At 39.3% G+C, this 20,558-nt stretch overlaps 2 protein-coding genes across 4 annotated transcripts; one reads left to right on the plus strand and one right to left on the minus strand.

Annotated features, from left to right (window-relative positions):
- Positions 1-1,365: 1,365 nt before the first annotated feature.
- LOC117544741 (ATP-dependent zinc metalloprotease YME1L1-like) lies at positions 1,366-13,961 on the minus strand. 2 transcript variants are annotated; one of them, XM_034214115.1, is made up of 18 exons: positions 13,665-13,961; positions 12,964-13,083; positions 12,026-12,194; positions 11,768-11,869; positions 11,542-11,651; positions 11,314-11,458; positions 11,059-11,142; positions 10,095-10,268; positions 9,806-9,958; positions 9,586-9,718; positions 9,439-9,501; positions 9,209-9,321; positions 3,692-3,847; positions 3,397-3,548; positions 3,183-3,309; positions 2,758-2,831; positions 2,286-2,372; positions 1,366-2,185 (listed from the first exon to the last, which is right to left on the minus strand). In XM_034214115.1, the coding sequence occupies exons 1-18, from the start codon at positions 13,698-13,700 to the stop codon at positions 2,033-2,035; spliced, it is 2,151 nt and encodes a 716-aa protein (XP_034070006.1). In that variant the 5' UTR covers positions 13,701-13,961; the 3' UTR covers positions 1,366-2,032. The 2 variants fall into 2 exon arrangements, with proteins under 2 accessions (XP_034070006.1, XP_034070005.1); XM_034214114.1 differs by having other exon boundaries at positions 11,035-11,142.
- On the plus strand, positions 13,840-20,298 carry mastl (microtubule associated serine/threonine kinase-like). 2 transcript variants are annotated; one of them, XM_034214113.1, is made up of 13 exons: positions 13,840-13,989; positions 14,366-14,591; positions 14,683-14,820; positions 14,912-15,051; positions 15,166-15,254; positions 15,343-15,449; positions 15,551-15,707; positions 15,868-16,016; positions 16,226-17,149; positions 17,377-17,518; positions 18,502-18,615; positions 18,830-18,931; positions 19,311-20,298. In XM_034214113.1, the coding sequence occupies exons 2-13, from the start codon at positions 14,424-14,426 to the stop codon at positions 19,466-19,468; spliced, it is 2,388 nt and encodes a 795-aa protein (XP_034070004.1). In that variant the 5' UTR covers positions 13,840-13,989; positions 14,366-14,423; the 3' UTR covers positions 19,469-20,298. The 2 variants fall into 2 exon arrangements, with proteins under 2 accessions (XP_034070004.1, XP_034070002.1); XM_034214111.1 differs by lacking the exon at positions 13,840-13,989 and having other exon boundaries at positions 14,153-14,591.
- The last annotated feature ends 260 nt before the right edge of the window (positions 20,299-20,558 follow it).

Below are 20,558 nucleotides of genomic sequence, written 5' to 3' on the forward strand. Positions count from 1 at the left end.
GGAACTAAATACACTAATTGTAACTTAAGATCATTCAAAGGGAGTAGTGAATACATTGTTTTTCTTGTTTGCAGTTTAACAAAAGAGCTCAGTGTAAAATTAAGTCTGCTTTTTCAAGGCAGACATTTAAGTCCTCTAAGTGGTCATTTCCAAAGAAACCTGTGATCACCTAGTATCTCAAAGGAAATATAGTAACCTTTTAGCCTCAAAGATGTTCCTTAACAAATAATTATTAAGACAACCTGATTAAGGAATCAGGTATTAAAAGAGAACACAAGAGAGCACATTCTTTCTCTATTGAGAGATCTATTACAAATAGACAAACGTATGCTTTAAAATATATAAGAATGATATTATTTGTATTTACAACTAATTGGCTGAACACATAATCTGCAAATATATGCATACTTATTAACCAAAGTCTATTGATAAATGCAACAGTAATTATTATAAATACAACTGGTATAATAAACCTTAGTACAACGTTATGCATTACACTAACGCACATCACGCAAACATTATCTTGCTACTTTTTCAATTGTTATTCCTTTGCAAATGTCTTCTCCACACTACCTCTTTCAAATCAGCACAGCTCTCCACTTTACATACAGTAGGCTATATAGTATTTGTCATATGCAAATATTGGTAATTTGTTATAATAGTCTTCAAATAGTTCTTGTAAAAAGCTTTCATAAGAGTCCATTTTATTTTATTTTGCTACATATTTTTCTTTCTAATCTTTGTATGCACCACACATACCAAACCTACTTGTTAATAAAACCGCTTCTGATTCCGAAAATATTTGCCTTCATTTGTTGGACATTTTGTTATGTTGGAGCCTTATCCTGAAAGTGTTTAGCACCCCCATGATGAGAAAGAGGAATCATTTGCAGATACATTTAAATGATATCACATTTACAAAAGTATTCAGAATCTTCAATCAAAATCAAGCCTCCCATTTCTCTTCATCCATTTAGGAATATTTCTACAGAAGCCATGCAATTGAATGAACTATCCAGCCCTATGTTTCTGTGTTGCTCTGCATCCATTGAACCAAATCCAAAATGTCCCATGTTTACTTGATGTGTGTGTCCATTTGAACAATGGAATTCAGTTCATTAAAAAAAATATTTTAAATATGCTGTAGTTACAAAAGCAGAGGGTTACACAAAACATTTAAACATTAGGAATCAATTGTGTTTTAAATAGGTGGCTAAATAATATTGAACCAAAGAATGTACCCATAGTAAAAATAATATGTATTGGAGTTATTTATCTTCAAAGGAATGCTAAAGACTATTAAAAATAGAAAGTTACTTACACGTTACACATTTGTCATCACTTGAGTCATGTACTGAACACCAATTTCATGAGTAAGGGTAACCTTTATTTGAGCTTCAAGGAAGCCTTTGTCTAAAAGAACAAACCGAAGCACAAAGGCAATCCTTTTACACGCTGACAGTATATATACACAGTTCCCCTCATATCAGCTACACGTGAGCTTAGAATCACACAAGGGACTACTACTAATTTCAGAAAAAGAGAACACAACTTTTGGGCACTTAAATAAATAGGAACAAACAAAATAGATGCGACTGAAAGACATGATCTAGAGATTGAACTCTATTATGAACAGCAGAATCAACTGTACCTTGGTACATTCTAGATTGAGGTCTTTTAAGGTTCTATGGTGTTGACTTGTCAGTACAAATGTATTTGAGACATAGACATACATGAAAGCATTCATCGCACCATGTCAACTTAATTTGCTCTATAACCTCGTAATGTTACCAAATTTGTATACAATTATGCCTTTTGTCTTTTGTTGAGGACAATAAGCCCTTGACGAAACCTGTGGACTAACACGTGGAGAACACATTTGTATTTCATCCAATTAAACTGTGATTTCTTAAAAAATGGCTGTGAAACCAAAAGTCTTCTCTACAGGAAAAGCAAGAGAAATGAAGATAAAATAAAAATGTATAAGGGGTGAAACAGCTTCATATATACACAATACAAGATTCTAAAATATCTACTGAGGTATCAGGAGGTCTAGTGATTTGTCCTCAAGCAACATCTTGATCTCTTTGGCATCCAGAGTCTCATGTGCTAGCAGGGCGTCCGCTAGCTTCTTGTGCTCCTCACTGTACGTCTTCAGGAGGGATTTAGCACGTGTGTAAGAGTCCTGGATCGAATAGGAAGATAGGTGAAAAAGAAATGGATTAAGAAACAGATCAATTATTAAACATATCTGACAAATAAAGTCAATGCTGTAGAAAACTCACAAGCAGTAAAACCCTGACTTCCTGTTCGATGGCTGCTTGTGTCTCGGGGCTCTGCTTGGTCACGTCCTTGTAGGTCATCACCCCAAGCTGCAACAAAAACACAAATGACTTCCTTGAGACGAAAGAACAATAGACTTCCTCATGCATCATTATACGCTGCAAAGCTTTTGCCCAGGACTCCAGAATGAAAGACTGTTTATGCTTTAGGAGTAATTATATGTTACAGTGTCAAGAGGACTGAAGGTTTTCATTGTAACGTAACAATAAACCATTCTCCCGGTCTCTGAAGAACAGCTGGAATCAACATCTTCAGAATAAAAATTGAAATTTGCGCTTGTATACTATAAAAACACTTCAAGAACCAAAGCAATAAAATCCACAAAACAGCACTATTGAGTATTTCTTTTTGTCATTTATGTTAATGGAGAGTATTAAAATGTGCCCTAATCAACCAAACAAATTAAACTGTTACCTTGTCACTCATGCCGAACCTGGTCACCATCATTTTGGCTATTTTGGTCGCTCCATCAAAGTCACTGGAGGCTCCTAAAATGCACATAAAGATACAAATAATCAAACTATTGTGTAGTAACACAGCACACAGATAATATAATCAGACATTAACTATAATATGGCAATGGAGTACTTGAGTGTGGATGTCAAATTATAAAAAAGACTGTTTCATCACAGCTAAACTACAAATTGCTCAAAATGAAATTCTGTATTTATTATTATAATACCGATCTGTCGAGGTACATTTGAGTTCACACAGACTGTATTAAGAAACTATATACATATTGTGGTTACAGTGTGGTTGAAACATATTCTCTTAAACATAATTTCTGATGCTGATTGCACATAACACCCAGGCATCAACTAAACGTATCTCTCCCGCACCAGTAGTGATGTTGTCATCTCCGAAGATGAGCTCCTCTGCTACTCGGCCCCCCATGCTCACATCCATCTGAGCCAGCAGCTGGGCTCTGGTCTCACTCCAGCGGTCATCCTCTGGGAGCATGGACACCTAAAGGACAGAGACAAAGACACTATGTTTAGCTTTAGGTTTAATGAGACAAAAACAGCACTTATTAGGTATATTAGAAGAGCTTACATGGCCAAGAGTTGGGCCTCTGGGCATGATGGTGGCTTTATTGATGGGCATTGCGTCTTTGGTGTAATAGGCTACGATAGCATGGCCGGACTCATGGTAGGCTGTGATGGTCTTATTCTTCTTGTCGATGTCAACACTCCTCCTCTCAGGGCCTGGTTTTTAATAAAGGATTAAAAGAAAATTCCATTCAGCTTTTCCCGGGCTCTATATTTTTCCTATCTTAGTTCGAGTCGATGTAATCTGTCTCATGTGATGTCAGGGTTCCAGAAGAGATTTAAACACTGTGTGTACTCACCCATGAGGATCTTGTCCTTAGCGAACTCCAGATCTGTCATTGTGACCATCTCTTTCTCGTCCACGGCTGCCTTCAGGGCGGCCTGGTTCACCAGGTTCTCCAGCTCGGCCCCGGTGAATCCCACGGTCCCCCTGGCAATGATTCCCGCTTCCACGGCTGGAACAGAGCAACACAATAGGAAATGCCTTCTTTATAAAAAGGTGAACAGTGTTCAAGAGACAATGGTGTCCTTTATAGAAATGAAGGTGTACCGCTCTGAATGCCTTGCAAAATGTGCAGGGTTTGTCAATAATATTCAGGGTTCTTACACCTTTTCCAAAGTCAAATTCAAGCACTTTTCAAGCATTTTCAAGGTGCATTTTCAAGCATCTTACAGCTGTTGTAAATTACATATTTATATACTCAAATGATTATTTCCCTACCTCACATTAAATCAGATGTTCTTTATGCTATAAACCAGGGGTTCCCAACCCCCGGTCCGCGGACCGGTACTGGGCCGCGGAGGTGTTACTGCCGTGCCGCGAAATAGCTGTGTGTTTATCGTAATATTTGCAGAATTATAAATATATAAAATATTTTATCATAATATTTTCAAAAAGTGTTTAATTTTTGCACCTATACCAGTCATATTATTTCATCCAGTAGCCTGGTTAAACTTTCACTAGAAAACTGTTAAAAATGGCTTTTATGATGTTCCGAGGGATTCGGCGGATCCTATAGAGCAGTGTTTCTCAAACTTTTTCATACCAAGAACCACTTAACCAATACAAAAATACTCGCGGACCACCTAACTCCACAAATATCCAAAAACACATTGTTTTTTACAAATCGCCTGAAAATGGTACAAACCAGTGGCCACATGTGTGATGAAGGTGTTGCGCTGGGCTATATCATGCAATCGAAAGTGAAACTTAAGCTCGCTCCATTGCGGAGATATTCCCGCGAGAGTGCGGAAAACTGAAATTAATTTATTTATTTCAAATGTGAAATGTTACCAATATACTCACGGACCACTAGGGGGCACTCACGGACCACCAGTGGTCCGCGGACCACACTTTGAGAAGCACTGCTATAGAGCCTATAGGGTCTCAGCCTCTCGTGCGCACAAGAAAGTTACCGGTGCGCCAAGTAGGAAGAGGAGCGCACAGGAGACAACTGTTTAATTGCAGACTGTTATGTTTATGTGGGGAAATGGCAGTGCATACATTATTTGAGATATATTTCAAACTCGGACTTCATTTTAAGGACATGTCGGCCAGGGGTGTAGAGCTATTTGTTTAAGCACCGGATTGGCAAAACAGGAGAGTAAACCAGTCTGCCTTGATCTATGAATTCATGTCCGGGACTCTCGCGGTATCTGCTGCCACAGCTGTTTTTATAGAAGGAAAACCTCCTTCACTTCATGAAATGGCTGCAGCACCAGGAGGCAGCGGGACATTATTGATTACTATTTTTGAGGTACTTTTAGGTTGGCAGTAAACATAAGTCAGAGGTAAATTGTGTATTTTTACTCCACTACATGTATTTAATCCATTTAGTTACTCTACAGATGTGGATGAATGATGTGAAATATAACCAAGTGTTAAATCAGACTTTAGTTCCACCTGGAGTAAATCCACAAGCTACCCTGCAGTATACAAAGTCATTCAAACTAGCTGCACCTTTACCAGCTTTGAGAACACTTTCATGATCAATCATTATAAAACATATCATATATATTATTCTGAAATGGACCAATCTGCACAATGACTACTTTTACTGTCGCTACTTTCACTATATTGTGATGAGAATACTTTTCTACTTTCACTTGAGGAACATTTTGAATGCAGGACTTTTACTGTAACAGAGTATTCCTACACTCTGGTACTTCTACTTTTACTCAAGTACAACATCTGAGTACTTAGTCCACCTCTAGTAGCGTATTAGCCTGAATTGTAGCCACAAAATCACGCGGAGCTGCATCAAAATAGACTCACAATGGTAAGTGGAAAATAGTATTTACAAATGTGTACAATGAATGGTAGGTAATTTTGACTACGCAAGACACCTGACTTATACATCTTCAAAGGAAGACTGTGTTCATTCTACAATTACATGGGATTAAAGCTAAATGTAGTTTTACTTGTATAATACTTCAAGATTTTATATAAAAGCCTGTTTCTAAAAGTATCAACCCGGTCAAATCCTCAGTTTATAATTTCTAACAACATACTAACAAGCTATGGTCTAATTACGCAACCAAGTCTCACGGCATTTCGTGTTATAGTCACGAAATAAATGTAATCTATTGATTCGTGTTCACCAACACCATTTTCCCCTTTTTTTCGTGTCACACAACGATTTTAAAAACAATGTATTTCTATTGGTAGTGTGTTTCGTGCCTGCTTCTTTTTGTCCGGTCGAGTCTTGGAAGACCGGAAGCTGTGGGGATCATAAAAACATGTTCTTACTCAATATCAAGCCACGATTATTGTTTTTATTTTCAATCGTATATTGTCTGGCTTTTTTTGCCGTCTGTGAGGAAAATAAATGGGGCTCAGAGCACAGTTTGTTTTCATCTGTTTTTAAATAAACAAAGTATTGGCTTTCAGAATATTAAACTTGTTTCGGCAAATTCCGATGATAAATACAACTTTGAAGCTTGTGACGGCATAATTACAAGCGGAGAACGGGGTAATTTAACGTCACTACAGGCATAACAACAGCCGGTGTTTCTTGTGAGTGTTTGCCCGGTACACAAACACAATACACACAAACGCAAAAATACACAAACACACACACACTCGCGAGCTTCCCCCAGACCAGTAATACAAACGAAAATGTGTCTTCGGGTCAATGAGACTGATTTCGATAGAGCAAGTCACATTTGGTTTAGGCACGAAACATACTACCAGTAGAAATACATTGCTTTCAAAATCGCTCTGTGTCGAATCAATAGATTATATTTCGTGACTATAACACGAAATGCCGTGAGACTGGGTTGAATTACAACAGTGAGTGCTTCAACCTCTGAACACCACCGGATGGCGACTGTAACGCACATATTAACATAGGTACGCTCCTCTGAAATGATAGCCCCCTTCAATTATTATTATCCCTCATCGAGTTCGCTATTCAGCTCGCTAACGTTAGCTTAAACAAACGTAACATGCAACGTTAGCCTAATCTAAAATGCTCTACTGCGGCGTACCTTTCATGTGGCTCGTCAGCACAGACTCTCGCATCGTTATTTGTTGCAAACTTTGCAGGAGGCTACTCGTGGGCTTGACCCTCGTCTTAGCCATGGCTTGTATTTGTCTTCTGCTAGCCAACGCTTGAAATGGCAACCTCCTGGCATACTATCCTTTATCACTCTCATCGGAATGCCCAGGGGCCTCATTTATAACGCCGTGCGTAGGATTCACGTGGGAAGGTTGCTTACGTAGTAGAAATCCAAAAAATAGGTACAGAAATTTTCCGATTCACCAAACATTGCGTTCCGGCGAGGAAAGTGCGTACAGCACTTCCTACGCCGGTTTCCCTTTATAAATCACAATCGACTCGAAATGCGGTGCAGCTTTTGCGGGCTTCACGTAACGCCCATATTTGCCTATAAATAGTCAAAGAAACGCCCATTCATTCATTCATTCTGACTGACTTTATGAAGAAGATAGCAGGAAATGACGACAGAACAGCTAAAAAAGACATCTCACACCGTGTCAGATTCTGGTTATTTTGGGGAGGTGGAGATAAATCATATTGTTTGGTGGATGCCGTTTGAACCAGAGTAGCAGCATGGAGGTCGGATCGTCACCAAAATAAATAAATAAGTGGTCCGAAAAAGGTTCATGACAAAAAAAATACACATAGCCTTCCTCAGGCAGTGTGTTTGTGCCGGGGACAGGAGACACCCCCTTGATGAGAGACTGTAAGAAATGATCGGGGAATCCCTCCGGAGTGGAGTCATGACGACTGGATCTGAATTATGTTATCTATTTGGTGGTTTGTGTCCCAGCTGTCGATCAGCTGTGCGCAGCGTCTCCACTGCAGCAACTCTATATCCACCAGTTAAAGGGAAATGGAAACACTTTTCAAACTGCTTTCCATGCGACAATATTCCCATTAGGAAATGTATTTATCTAGTCTATTTCCAATGTAAACGATCGAGATACGCACATTTATTTTTTGAAATACGTGCCTAATGACCATGGGCGCTTCCATTGCTCCGGGACTTTCCCAGTGACGTCACTGAGTGGGTACGGCTTCCTGGGCCAAAGCTCAATAACAAACAACATGGCGTGCAATGCACCAGTAGTTTACATTAAAAGAAAACGGTCGTCGTCAGGAGTTTATTGTATTGCCCCAGGCTGCACAAATGGATTTTATACGAAGAAGGAAGAAGTACATTTCCATAGGCTGCCACTAACGGATGAGAAGCTGCTCAAAGTATGGGTTATTTCCATGAAACGGTCCGATCCGCCGCTGAATCAGTACGCACGTGTGTGCAGCGAACACTTTAAAAATGACGATTATGTCCACAAAATGAGGTTTGATGAGTCTGGATGCTTGGTTCAATACAAAACATCGGATTTGAAGCCAGGATCTGTTCCCACAATATTCGATTTCTCAACGTATGCAGTCGGGAACACCGACCGTCCCAGCACGTCGGCCGCGCAAGACAATGACAGTGTCAACAAACGTGAAGTTCGAGCCACCAAACGAGTTGCTTCAGCTGCCGAGAGAGAGGTAAATATTGCAGCACTACCAGATTACTAGCTCACACATGTATTTACTGACACAGTGTGACCTTATTAATTAACGCAATCGCGTCCTAACTAAATGGTAGCTATTATTATGACGTACAATGGAGAATTGGGGGTGTTCTATAGCTCAACTCGACGAATAGTCAAATTCATCGTTCAAAACGTCGATCTCATTGCAAAATTCCTCCATCGCTGCCATATCTGCTACGTTGTGTTGACTTCCGGTATGGATACCCGGAGCGAAGACCCACCCAGTGACGTCACCATTTGGGACTCCCCTAATGGCGGCGGCCTGGTCCCGGAATTCCCCACCCGGCCGGCGGATAATTAATTTTCTTTTGGCGAGTAATATCATATACAATAAATATGACGATCAATATTCATTGTAAAATGAATAAACTCCCAGAATATTATAGCTGTAATTGGTGTTTCCTTTCCCCTTTAAAGGAAACACAACTAATGTGTTGTGTTATATTAGCTGTACAATTTACCACATATGGTGTTCTTAGTTTCCATACCTCCTTGTGTTTTATGAGTGACTTATCAAGTCTTAGCAAACGGCATAAAACATGATTGCCACTTTTCTTTGCTGGTATTGGTTGAAAAAAGAATGTTGGTTCGTAAAAAAAGTTTCCAATTTCAATTCGTTTCTGAATTGCCAAAAAATGTATAAGGATGACAAATAAAGAGTGCAGTAAGAAAAATATCCTGAGAGATTTGATTGCTGGGATATTCATTTAAAGAAAGTACCTTAACATTTAACATTAAGACCTACCAGGGTCCACTTTGATCTTGGAGAAGTACCAGTTGAGAATTTCCGTGCGTCCTTTCACATCGGGGCGAGGGACCGTCACCTGCATGTCAAATCTTCCTGGCCTTATCAGAGCACTGGGAAGCAGTAAAGAAATATTAGTTAATAAACATAGTAGAGTGATCCCTAATTTCAATTTTAAATAAGCTTAAGGCAAATTAGAGCTTATGTGAAACAATGAATTGTAAACATACCTATCCAAAGCTTCTGCAAAGTTTGTAGCACCAACAACGATCACACCTTCATTTGGTTTGAACCTGTACAATAAAACACATTAAGAGTTCAAAATGCAAAAAGTTTTTCACACTAAGTCTGTTTAATGTCAAAGGCAGAAAACTGACCCATCCATTTCAGCCAGCAGCTGGTTGATGGTTTGTCTAGAATAAGGATGCATCGGAGACTCGATCCTCTTCCCTCCAACGCTGTCCAACTCATCGATGAAGATGACACAGGGAGCATTTGCTTTTGCCTCTTCTGCAAACCACAAAGACAGATTGTAGTTTGTTTCGATAAATCCTCAACTGGATACTCGGCCATTATCTCCAAATCCAGCAAACTTACTGAAGAGGTTCCTGATACGACTCGCACCGACCCCCACAAACATCTCATCAAACTCAGACCCGGAGGCGTAGTAGAAAGGAACATCAGCCTCCCCGGCAACAGCGCGCGCTAACAGAGTCTTTCCGGTGCCTGGAGGACCAATAAGGAGGATCCCTGAGAGGATAACAGAGGGATAATACGTTTTAAATAACAGCATGTCAACTAAATAAGACCTATTGCCACACTGTGCACTCATTTCCTGGACAACAAAAAATGAGGAAATGAAAGATCTGGAGACATTTTAAAATACCTTTAGGCAGCTTTCCACCCAGAACGGTGAACTTCTGGGGGTTCTTCAGAAACTCCACAACTTCTTGTAATTCATTCTTGGCCTCTTCCACTCCTTTGACATGTTCAAATGTCACATTCTTCACCTGGACGGGGTCGACTGCAGAGTCAAGACCAGATGTGGTGCGGAACCTCACTGTGAGAAAAAAACAAACTGGTTAGAACAGTAACACCGGAAAAAACACTCCCTTTATTTACAGTGTTTTACAATGAACGACAATATGCCAACTGCCACACATTTGTGGTGCAAATCTACGCTCCTTTTGACATGTATTATTCCCTACTATTAGAAAAGTTTTAGCATTCTTGTATAAAGATATACATAGCTGTAATTTAGTGCAACTGTTGAATGCAGCAGAATCATAAGTCCAATCCAACATGCAAACTAAAGGAGGAATGCTATCTCTTATTAGCTATACTCTAAGGTATTAACTTAAAATAGGGACAATTTTGAACATATTTAAGATTAAAATAGGCTCAAGTGAAACTATTCCATTCCATCTTTTGGGAGATGAACAAGAAGTGTTGTATTCACAGTAGGGCTGCTCGATTATGGCAAAAATCATAATCTCGATTATTTGGGTCAATAATTGTAATTGCGATTATTAAATGCGATTATTCATTGACTTTGAAAACATCCATTTATTGGAGAAAATGATTTTGAACAGTATGTTTTTAACAGTTGATTACCCTGAACTTTAAGTATAATTCAACTGAAAAAACAAAAAGTAATAATAATAATAAAAAAATAATCGTTTTATTTTGATTACGTTGTTTACGTAATCGTTGCAAGCCATAATCGTAATCGCGATTAAAATATGATTAATTGAGCAGCCCTAATTCACAGTGTGCATGTAGGGTTTTGAGTGTAAGCATAGGAGAGAATAAGAACTGAAACAAACCAGCATCAGAAAAGGAGCCTTTACCCGAGAGAAACGGGGATCTCGACAAGCCATAAATCCCAATGAGAAGCAGGGCCAAAAGGATCAACCTGGTTCTCCTCAGCGAATCTGTAAACAGAGCAAAGACACTTATAAGATGTTTATATAAATCATAAGGTCTCCCTGCAACTTAACTCAGCACTCAAAGGAAATGTGGTGTTATCTTAATATTATACAAGGTTGCTTATCTTTGTTATTTAGAAGTGTAGTGCCTGATAGCTAAGTACGTGAGCCACCTGCCTTGTGTTCTCTGAGTGAAGGCCTGAGATCTCATGAAGCCCTCACTGAAACCTGTCTTGAAAGCTTCCTGCTGGTTCTCTGGAAGGTTCTTCTGCTTCAGCACTTCGTCCAGTGATTCTGGTCCTTTCTCCCGCTGAAGCAATCCCTGTAAGGCAAACAGGAAAAGAGTTGGTTGGGAAAAGAACATGTGGCTTATTAAACTTCCAAATCTGCCCCGTATTGGCTTACCTTCATGAAAGCTGGTGTGTAGGGCTCAGATTCCACCGGACCGTCATAACTAGACTCTGTTCGCCTGGTCTTTGGTCTAAAAGTCTTGAAGCCCCGACTCTGGAACAATACTAAAAATAGAGACATATTGAAAGCCACATTAAACACTACCCTTAAAATATCAACTCATTCATGCACATTGATAACTTTCATACCGCAGGTTACGTATTTAAAGTCAGTTTCTTACCAGGCAAGAATTGTAGCTCTGAGCAAGCTGCTTTTAAAGGACTGTGGTGCTGTCTATGGAATATTGGGGAGCCAAAGACCCCCAACGTCCTGTGTGAGAACCCTGTCAGACAAAAAGTAAACAAAGGGTTGTTCATATTTAAAGATTTATTTATTGTTTCTTGAGTTACACATTTTTGAGATACGAAACCTTTCCATAAAGTAAGATATTCTTAGAAAACAATAAAGGTGTGAAGGCTCATTGCTCTGAGCTGCTTACCATGTTTGTTTTGAAAGAAGCTGTGTGCAGAAACGTGGCTCGACCTCCATGCTGAGGGGACAACGGGAGGTTCTTCTGGTGCGGGAATAGGCAGCAACCTGCTGAGCAGCTCATCCAGCTGACTTCCCCTGATCTCTGACAGGCCGAGGTCCCTCAGACTCACACTGGGCTGTAAATACGGGGAAGCAAAAGTAGGTTATCTTCTTAATACCATCATTACGTAGGTTTGGCGACATCTTTAAACATGACTTACTATCACAATCATTTTTTAGAGACAGAAATGAACGCAAGTTAGACATATGTCATGACTTAGGAATTTGAAAAAATGTTTTGAACATTAAATAGACGATCAAGGTTGCAGGTACTAGTAGAAAAACACATATAGGTAAACAACCCTCTGACTATAAGGTAATAAATAGGGTATGCCTGCAGTACATTTTGATGGTGTGTTAACAGCGTCCTTTCAGTTTGTCAGGGACGCAGGACGACTATCTTTCCACATCACTGCTTCACCTTGTTTTTCTATGTTTTTTTCTGTAGGGAAACCTTTGGGATAAATGATTCAAACAATATTTAAAGTTCAACCATGAGAGATTCACTGTGGTTGATGTGTTTAAACAAAATGTAAACCTCCAGAAAAGAGGGTTCTTTCCCACTCACAAAAGATGATTGCAGGGTGTTAATAGCTAAAGATCTAGTGTTTACTACAGTTTATCCAACATAGACAATGTTCAACTTCAGTATTATTTGTATATCTGGTTCAGGGTTAGGGTTAGGGTTAGGGGTTAGGGTTAGGGTTAGCCAACTAAGTAACCCTAACCAACTAAGTAAAATGAAATACATATGTGTAAAAACATACACGTTCAGACAAAAGTCATTGATGGTTATGCACAGTCCCTTCAGGGAATCATATCTTTAATCTGTGATGCCCATCTCACCTCTTTCAGATATGAACTGTGCTCTGGAATGAAGCCTTGTTGCAGGGTCTGGATTGAAGCTGTGGCTGAGGTCTTCAGCGAGTGGAGGGCATTGATGAGCTGGCTGAGGGGCAGTATCATCTGGCAAATACATAAACAGAGAAAACAACATGATGTAATGACCTTACTATATAGGCTAAACACAAATATAAGTTGATGTTTAAAGGTTTGCTAGATTTTGTTGTGAAACTTCCATTGGGTCAGGTCAATTACATCAGTGTTATTAAGGCTGACTCCACACTGCTCGTTGCCAATCACAGAGCAGTATGGCTCACCTACGTCAGATGTGTGACAGTAATATAACCTCAACTGTTTGAAAATGAAGTTAGCACCCTTCGACTTTATTACAACCTAGCACTTTCCATACATATAAGACGGTACAGTCATAAGAAAAACTGCACGTACGCATACAGCGTGACATAAGCAGAGGCTGATTATGACCGTCGCTTTGTTAATGCTAACATTAGCTGAGCTAGGTTGTCATTGAACGTTACAGAACACAGGACATAAAAACCGACAGACCCCGCTTCTTATTCCTATACATCCCAGGAAAATCCTGTACAGGCAACTCTGACTTGATAGCTTAATGACATTAAGTTAGCAATACGTTGACAGAATAGCAGACATTAGCTAGCTAAAATACAATGGTATCCACGGCTTACCTGCTGGGGCTGAAACGACGCTGACAGTGAAAACATATTTGCAGAGTGACAATTCACAAATAGGATTTCGGGATTTGACGTGTAGGGGGAGGCCCTCTAAACAACTTAAATAAGCGAGTCCTCCCAGCAGCAGTGTCCTTTTGTATTTACTTGTTACACAACTTTCAGCAGCTTAGCTAACAACAGCAAATGGATTCTTCGGCATCTGAGGTCAGTTGACTGGACTACAATATTACGTCAAGTTGAATTACTACCGGGTGCAGCTTGCGTCATTGGTGTGGACCCCAATGTGGACCTCAAACCGCGATGTTATCTGAAATAAACTGTAAATGAGAAAAATATAACTTTATTTGCATATTATAGGTACAGAAATTAGACTAGAATGTCATTAAATATTTGTATTTTGTATTCTCTCTGTGTTGTTCACACACATTCGTTACTGCCTGATCAAAATTAAATTATTATCGTTCTGTTAGGTATCTTATTTTCAGAAAATGTTAAACGTTTAGAAATGTGGCAGAAAGAGTTAATACATAATACGTCTTTACAGTCATATCAATAACATGTCAATAACATGTCATGCTTTACATATAGGCAGTAACCTGTATAACTAAATTTAACGGACATCCGAGGACCCCGCGAAAGAGCAGTGAATTCAAAATTTCAAAACAAACCTGATGTTATTTTTCTTGATATGTAAGTGTTTACTACGAGCTAGCTGACTGTTGGAGACACACAGCTTGAGTCTTCATTTGGAAAATGGACGTAGAAGGAAAGCAGGATTCCAGTACCAATGAGAAAGTGGTGGATAAAGCTAAACCGACTTCAATCGAGGATTTCATCGTGTTGAAGCCAATCAGCCGCGGAGCTTTTGGCAAGGTTTACCTTGCTCGGAAGAAGTCAAATCCGCGATTATATGCCATAAAGGTTAGTTGATTTGGTTGTCAACGATTTGAATAATCAAAAAGAGACTTATTTATTTAAATGTTTTAATAGTAATTGTTATTGTTCTCTTTAGGTGATGAAGAAAGCAGATATGGTTGTTAAAAATATGACGGGCCAGATGAAGGCAGAGAGAGCTGCACTTGCTTTGAGCAAAAGCCCCTTCGTGGTTCAACTGTACTACTCCTTTCAGACTGCCACCAAGATCTTTCTGGTAACACCCAAAGGCAACAAATAATGACACTTACAAAAACACATTAATAGTGAGTGCCTAAAATAATGCTTTCTTTTTATGTTGCTTTCAGGTCATGGAATATCTCATTGGTGGAGATGTCAAATCTCTGCTACTCCATTATGGGTATTTCGACCAGGATACGTCTGTAAAATACATCTCAGAGGTTGCATTGGCTTTGGACTACCTCCACCGTCATGGTATAATCCACAGGTACTGTGATGCGATTTCTTTATGTATTGTTTAATGTTAATACCACTGAGTGAGTAGTCTTTTGATAATACTTGTTGTATGACTTGGACACTTACCTGATTTACAACTTTTTAGGGACTTGAAGCCAGACAACATGCTTATATCTAACACAGGACATGTTAAGCTGACAGACTTCGGCCTTTCTAAAGTCAAGCTTGACAGAGGTATGTAGTCCCATTCAATTAACATTTGAACAAATTGATCACCAAGTGTAATGGTATTGATATTTCCTTTTTTATTTAATCTTTTCAGAGCTGAGTATTTTGGATATCCTTACTACTCCATCCTTGGCTAAACCAAAACAAGATTACTTCCGCACCCCGGGTCAAGTGCTCTCCTTAATCAGCTCTCTTGGATTTGTAAGTAGATTAATATGACTTTGCGTGGAGAAATGCTCTAATAGCTCTTAATACTTTGAAGTTCAATAATGATTCCTCTATCATTTTTGAATCAAACACAGAATTCACCTGCAGCAGAAGGAAAGCGTCACTGCAGCACCTCTGCTGCGTCAAGTCCAATGTCCTGCGGCAAAGTTAGAAGGAAAAAAAACTCTCTTGGTTCTCCCTTGCTGAAGAAAAAAGAGCAGCAGTCACCGGCTGGATACCCTTGGAAAACAGGTATGTCATGGTACATATCAAAGAGATACACATCTTGGCTATTTCCCACCCTTTTCATTAACATTGTGGAATGCAAGGAATGTTAAAGGGTACCTACCTCGTGAGCTCTTGGCAAAGATAATCCGATTTAACAGTTGCTTTATCTGTTATTTCTCCATAGGGTCCAACAATGTTGTGTTTAATCCTCACAACCTGGCTAAAAATCTGACCCCCACCCTGCTGAAGACCAGGAAGAGGTTTGAGACGATGAGTGCAGGCAGCACCACCGACACTGAAGGGGCCATCTCTCCAATGTGGGAGTGTGATGAGGTCAGTGATTGTTAACCTTACTGTATGTCATTTATAGTCTATTAAACATAGGTGTCCCGAACATTTTTGTCACCACCAGTTTGTTTAATTTCAAATTATGATTTAATTTGAAATGGTTACAGATATTTTGGCTTATTGAGTTTAATGTTTGTAATATGCCTTCATTGGTTCATCCTTATTGTGACCGTTTATTTTTATATTTTATTTAGAAGGAAAATGAACACACCAACGAACAGAAGGGGAAGTTGCCTTCTGAATCCGAAGGGCCCAAACAGGACTGTGTGCCGACAAAAAAACCCGTTCTGGATGATTTGTGTCCATCAGCCTCGTCCGTAAAGAGGACATTTTCAGAAATTGAGAGAAGCCCTGAGACGTTGGAGATTCAAGCCAAGAAAAGTAACACAGCCTATAAGAGATGCTACAAGATTCCAGAAGAACCTGCAAGGCCTCACACTGGCCTGACTGGAACATTTCCCAACATCCAAATCAGTAACTTCTTGGCCTCCACTGAGGAGATTGGGTTAGATGAAGAGCGGATCCCAACACGCTCCAGTCCCATCACTAAAAGTCTGTTAAGTGAACTAGAGGAGCTAACAGAGGACGTGTTTGAAGACGGACCCAAAGACCTCTCGCCTTTCACATCACCCAGTGACATTTGCAGGAGCTTGAGCCTTGATTCTGATGGCTCTATGGCTGAAACGTCTCTCACTATGCAAAGCTGTGCATCTCTCAAGATAAGAAAGTTTGCCAAACACAACAATTCAGCATCATCTGATGAGCAAGAGGAACATAACGATTCACCCATGGCTGAATCACTCCCACAAGCTCCATCTGCTGTTGCTATGGGAACACCCAAACTTGGAAACTTTGTCCGGACAGGATCCGAGTGTTCCTTCCTTAACCGGCTCCCTGATGGTGACACAAAGTCCTCCTCATTCCTCAAGCCGAGAAATATTGTCGCTTTCCGTAGCTACTGTAGCTCCATCGACCGCTCCAACACGTCGGGGGTGTCCCGGTTAAGCATCGGTTCTGTTGATGCTATGGAGGTATCCACAACTGCTTCCCATCCCTCTGCATCTTGCAACGCAACACCAGTACAGAAAATACCCAGTTCCAACAGCTCTCTATGTCAGGTATGTTCTAGAACTCGCCACTGTCCTAAATGTAAGACCTGCAGTCTTTTGTGCACATCTTGGGTCAAAATAAAAGATACATTTTTGGGATGAGCTAAATGAGTTTAAGAGTTGTGGTGATTTACCTGTCGGGTGGTATTAAAATACATTGTAAATGACATAAACCACACAAAGGTTACTTATTTAAGGCTTTCTAATAATTTTTTTAAATAATTTTCTCACATCAGACTCCTCAGCCCATGTCAGCCTCTCACACCCCCTTCAGGACCCCAAAGAGCGTCAGGAGGGGGACACTGCCTGTTGAGGGTGTACCCATTTTAGGAACTCCTGACTATTTGGCTCCGGAGCTTCTCTTGAGAAAACCACATGGTAAGATTGGGAAATTAAAAAAACTCACAGCAACACGCAAATAGCCCAAAACAGTCTTACTGTATTGACATTGGATGGTTGACTTAGTAGTCTTTTTGACAAGCACTCTTGTTTGAGTTTCAGGAAGTTTTCAGTGTGGTAAGTTTATAGTGATATTTCTGTTTGTGCAAGTAAGCTTGCATGATCACCCAGCCTGCTAATATGCTAAAGGGAATGAGCTGATTGTTCCCCCTTGTCCTTCCCCTACTGGTTCTCTTTCTTCCCGTGGGATTGTTGGAAAAACTGTGGGCTGGTCAGAGGCAAGGGGGAAGCATTTAAAACGTGTGATTAAAAAGGCTAAAGAAATGGGATTGTCTTTTAACATTCAGCTAACGCCATTGTTACACGGAACAAGCTTTAATATTTGGGCAAATTGTGGCATATATTCAATGTGCTATATCACTGGCTTTATTTTTGTCAATCATCACACTGCAAATTGTCATCTAATAATAACGTATTGATTGGATATGCTGTTATTTATTCAAATGTAAACAAGCTGAGGGCAGTATTTCCTGTCAGTCGCACCATGTAACATAATTGCTGACATTTGGATTCATGAACTGTCAGTCTATGACATGATTGATTCTGTGTGACAGTATTTATTCATCAGCTGTTAAGATGTGTTCATGGCTCAACTCAATAGATAATTGTGATTGATTCTCAAATCCTTTCATTCATTGCAAAAGACTGTGTTTCAACTATAATCCCAGACACACATCAATATTCATGTGTGTTAGATGTGGGTGATAATTACAGATATTTTAAGCTACGTGTTGGTGATTGAAAGAAAATGAGTTCATACCAGAACATCCTTTTGTCCTCAACCTAACTTATTCCCTTCTCATGCCACTGCAGTACAATTGGTGCACTCTAACTGAATCAAAGGGAAAACATGTTGAAGCCAGCAGCTGTATGAAATGTGACTTCTCTTTGCTTCTATCCAGACTGCATGGTGGATTGGTGGGCGCTTGGTGTGTGTCTTTTTGAGTTCCTCACAGGTGTGCCACCTTTCAATGATGATACCCCTCATCTGGTCTTCCAGAATATCCTCAAAGGAGGTGGGTTTGTATTTCTTTTACAGAAACATCCTAACGTAAACCACAAAATGCTTTCAAATATGTAACTCTCACACAGCCTGTATTTGATGATCCACATGCCTAACAAATAATAATTTTAGTTTACAATATGATGTTAAGGACATGCTTTAGTTGCTTTTGTCACCACCTTCCTGTTCAAAATTGTTGCTTCTTTTAACACTTTCAATCATTTTAGATATTCTCTGGCCTGAGGAAGAGGAGGAACTATCTGTAAACTCAAGAAATGCAATTCAAATTCTCCTAGCCATGGACATGACAAAAAGAGCTGGTCTAAAGGGTGAGAACAGCTTTACAATATTTCAAATCATAATTTAAAACAATGTTGGTCGTCAGATCTTAGATTTCAGGGAACCTATCTGAAAAAAATATGAGAAATTCCATTAAATAAGAGAGTGCATGTGAATCACAGTGTGAGCCTTGCAGTAAAAATGTTGTAATATAATATAGTACATTGTTAATCTATGTCCTAAGGTTTTTTGATTTGTGTTAAACATGTATGTCTTTAAAAAGAAGAAAGGATGAGACTGTTTCAAGCAGCTGTAACCAGGGAATTATTACATAATTGAAGGCTAATATTGTTTTTACTTTCAATGTTCTTAATAATAATCTAATTTATATTGGAAGTGTTCTCATCTTTTTTTCTGAACATCCACCAGAACTCAAGCCTCACCCGCTGTTTGAGGGCTTGGACTGGGACAACCAGCAAAACCAGCCGATGCCTTTCATACCGCAGCCAGAGGACGAAACCGACACCTCGTACTTTGAGGCAAGAAATAACGCTCAGCACATTGCCGTGTCCGGCTTCAGCCTCTAGAGTTAGTAACAGTTATGTTTTGATTGAAGTAGCTGTCAACAAATTGCATCTAGTAGTGAAGTCAGAATGTTGTGCCGGTTTGTGAATTCACTTGATCTCATGGTGGACATTTCCCAAAAATCTGATCCACTATAAATACAAAAACCCGAATCAGAATCTGATAGTTTCTCTGTTCAAGGTGGTAACATTTTAAAAAGCATTTGAGGTATTTGCAATCACTGGTCATTAAAGCCAGGAAAAAAGCCATATCTGTAAATGATTACTTAGTTTACGAGTAGCAAGTAAACATGTTTTAAACCTTGGTATTACCATTATTTCTCTTAAATTAGGTTATTATACTAGCAAAGTGGTATTTGCTTTGGCTTTACCCTATTAAAGGCTTTGATCGCTGTGTTGTGATATAAATTAAATACAAGATGAGCAAGTTCATGTAGATGTGTCACCTACTGCCGTGCCAACACCCAATTTATTTTGCTGCACTGTTCATCATTGTAATGTTTTCTCTTGCTCTTAGCAGACTGGGTGGGCGGGTCGCCTGAATTTATCATTAAGGGATACAAAACCGCTTCAAAAATACTAATATATTCATCAATAATCTATTTTAAATGTAAATCGTGTTAATAACTTTCAGTGTCATTGTTTTAAGACCATAGCAGGTTACTTTATGTTGTAGCAGAACAGTTTTTTCTGCTTTTATGTCATCTTTGTTCGTTGTTTTGATGTGTTCACCAGGTCATATTCCACACTACTAGTTTTAAGGATAAGTTCACAAGGCTCCGAGTTGCTTGTGAAATTGTATCTTGTACAAATAAATCTTGTTTGTAACATAATGTAATTTGTGCTGTCTCTTATGTTTAGTGCCTGAAGGAAAAGTTTAAATATTGTCTAATAGCTTGTTTTAACAAAAGTTAAATAAGATAAATATGAATATACAGTTGGCAGCTCCTTTCTCAAGCAATTTTCAGATATGTCTGGTTATGCAAGAGTAGCAGCCAGTTAGCTAGCAATGCTTAGTTGGTTCCGCCCAAAGCTATATAGCCTATATAGGCCTATCATTTTTTTAAATCAATACAAAGTTTAACTGACAAAT

The sequence above is a fragment of the Gymnodraco acuticeps genome, unplaced genomic scaffold (assembly GCF_902827175.1).
Source record: "Gymnodraco acuticeps unplaced genomic scaffold, fGymAcu1.1, whole genome shotgun sequence".
NCBI lineage: Eukaryota > Metazoa > Chordata > Actinopteri > Perciformes > Bathydraconidae > Gymnodraco > Gymnodraco acuticeps.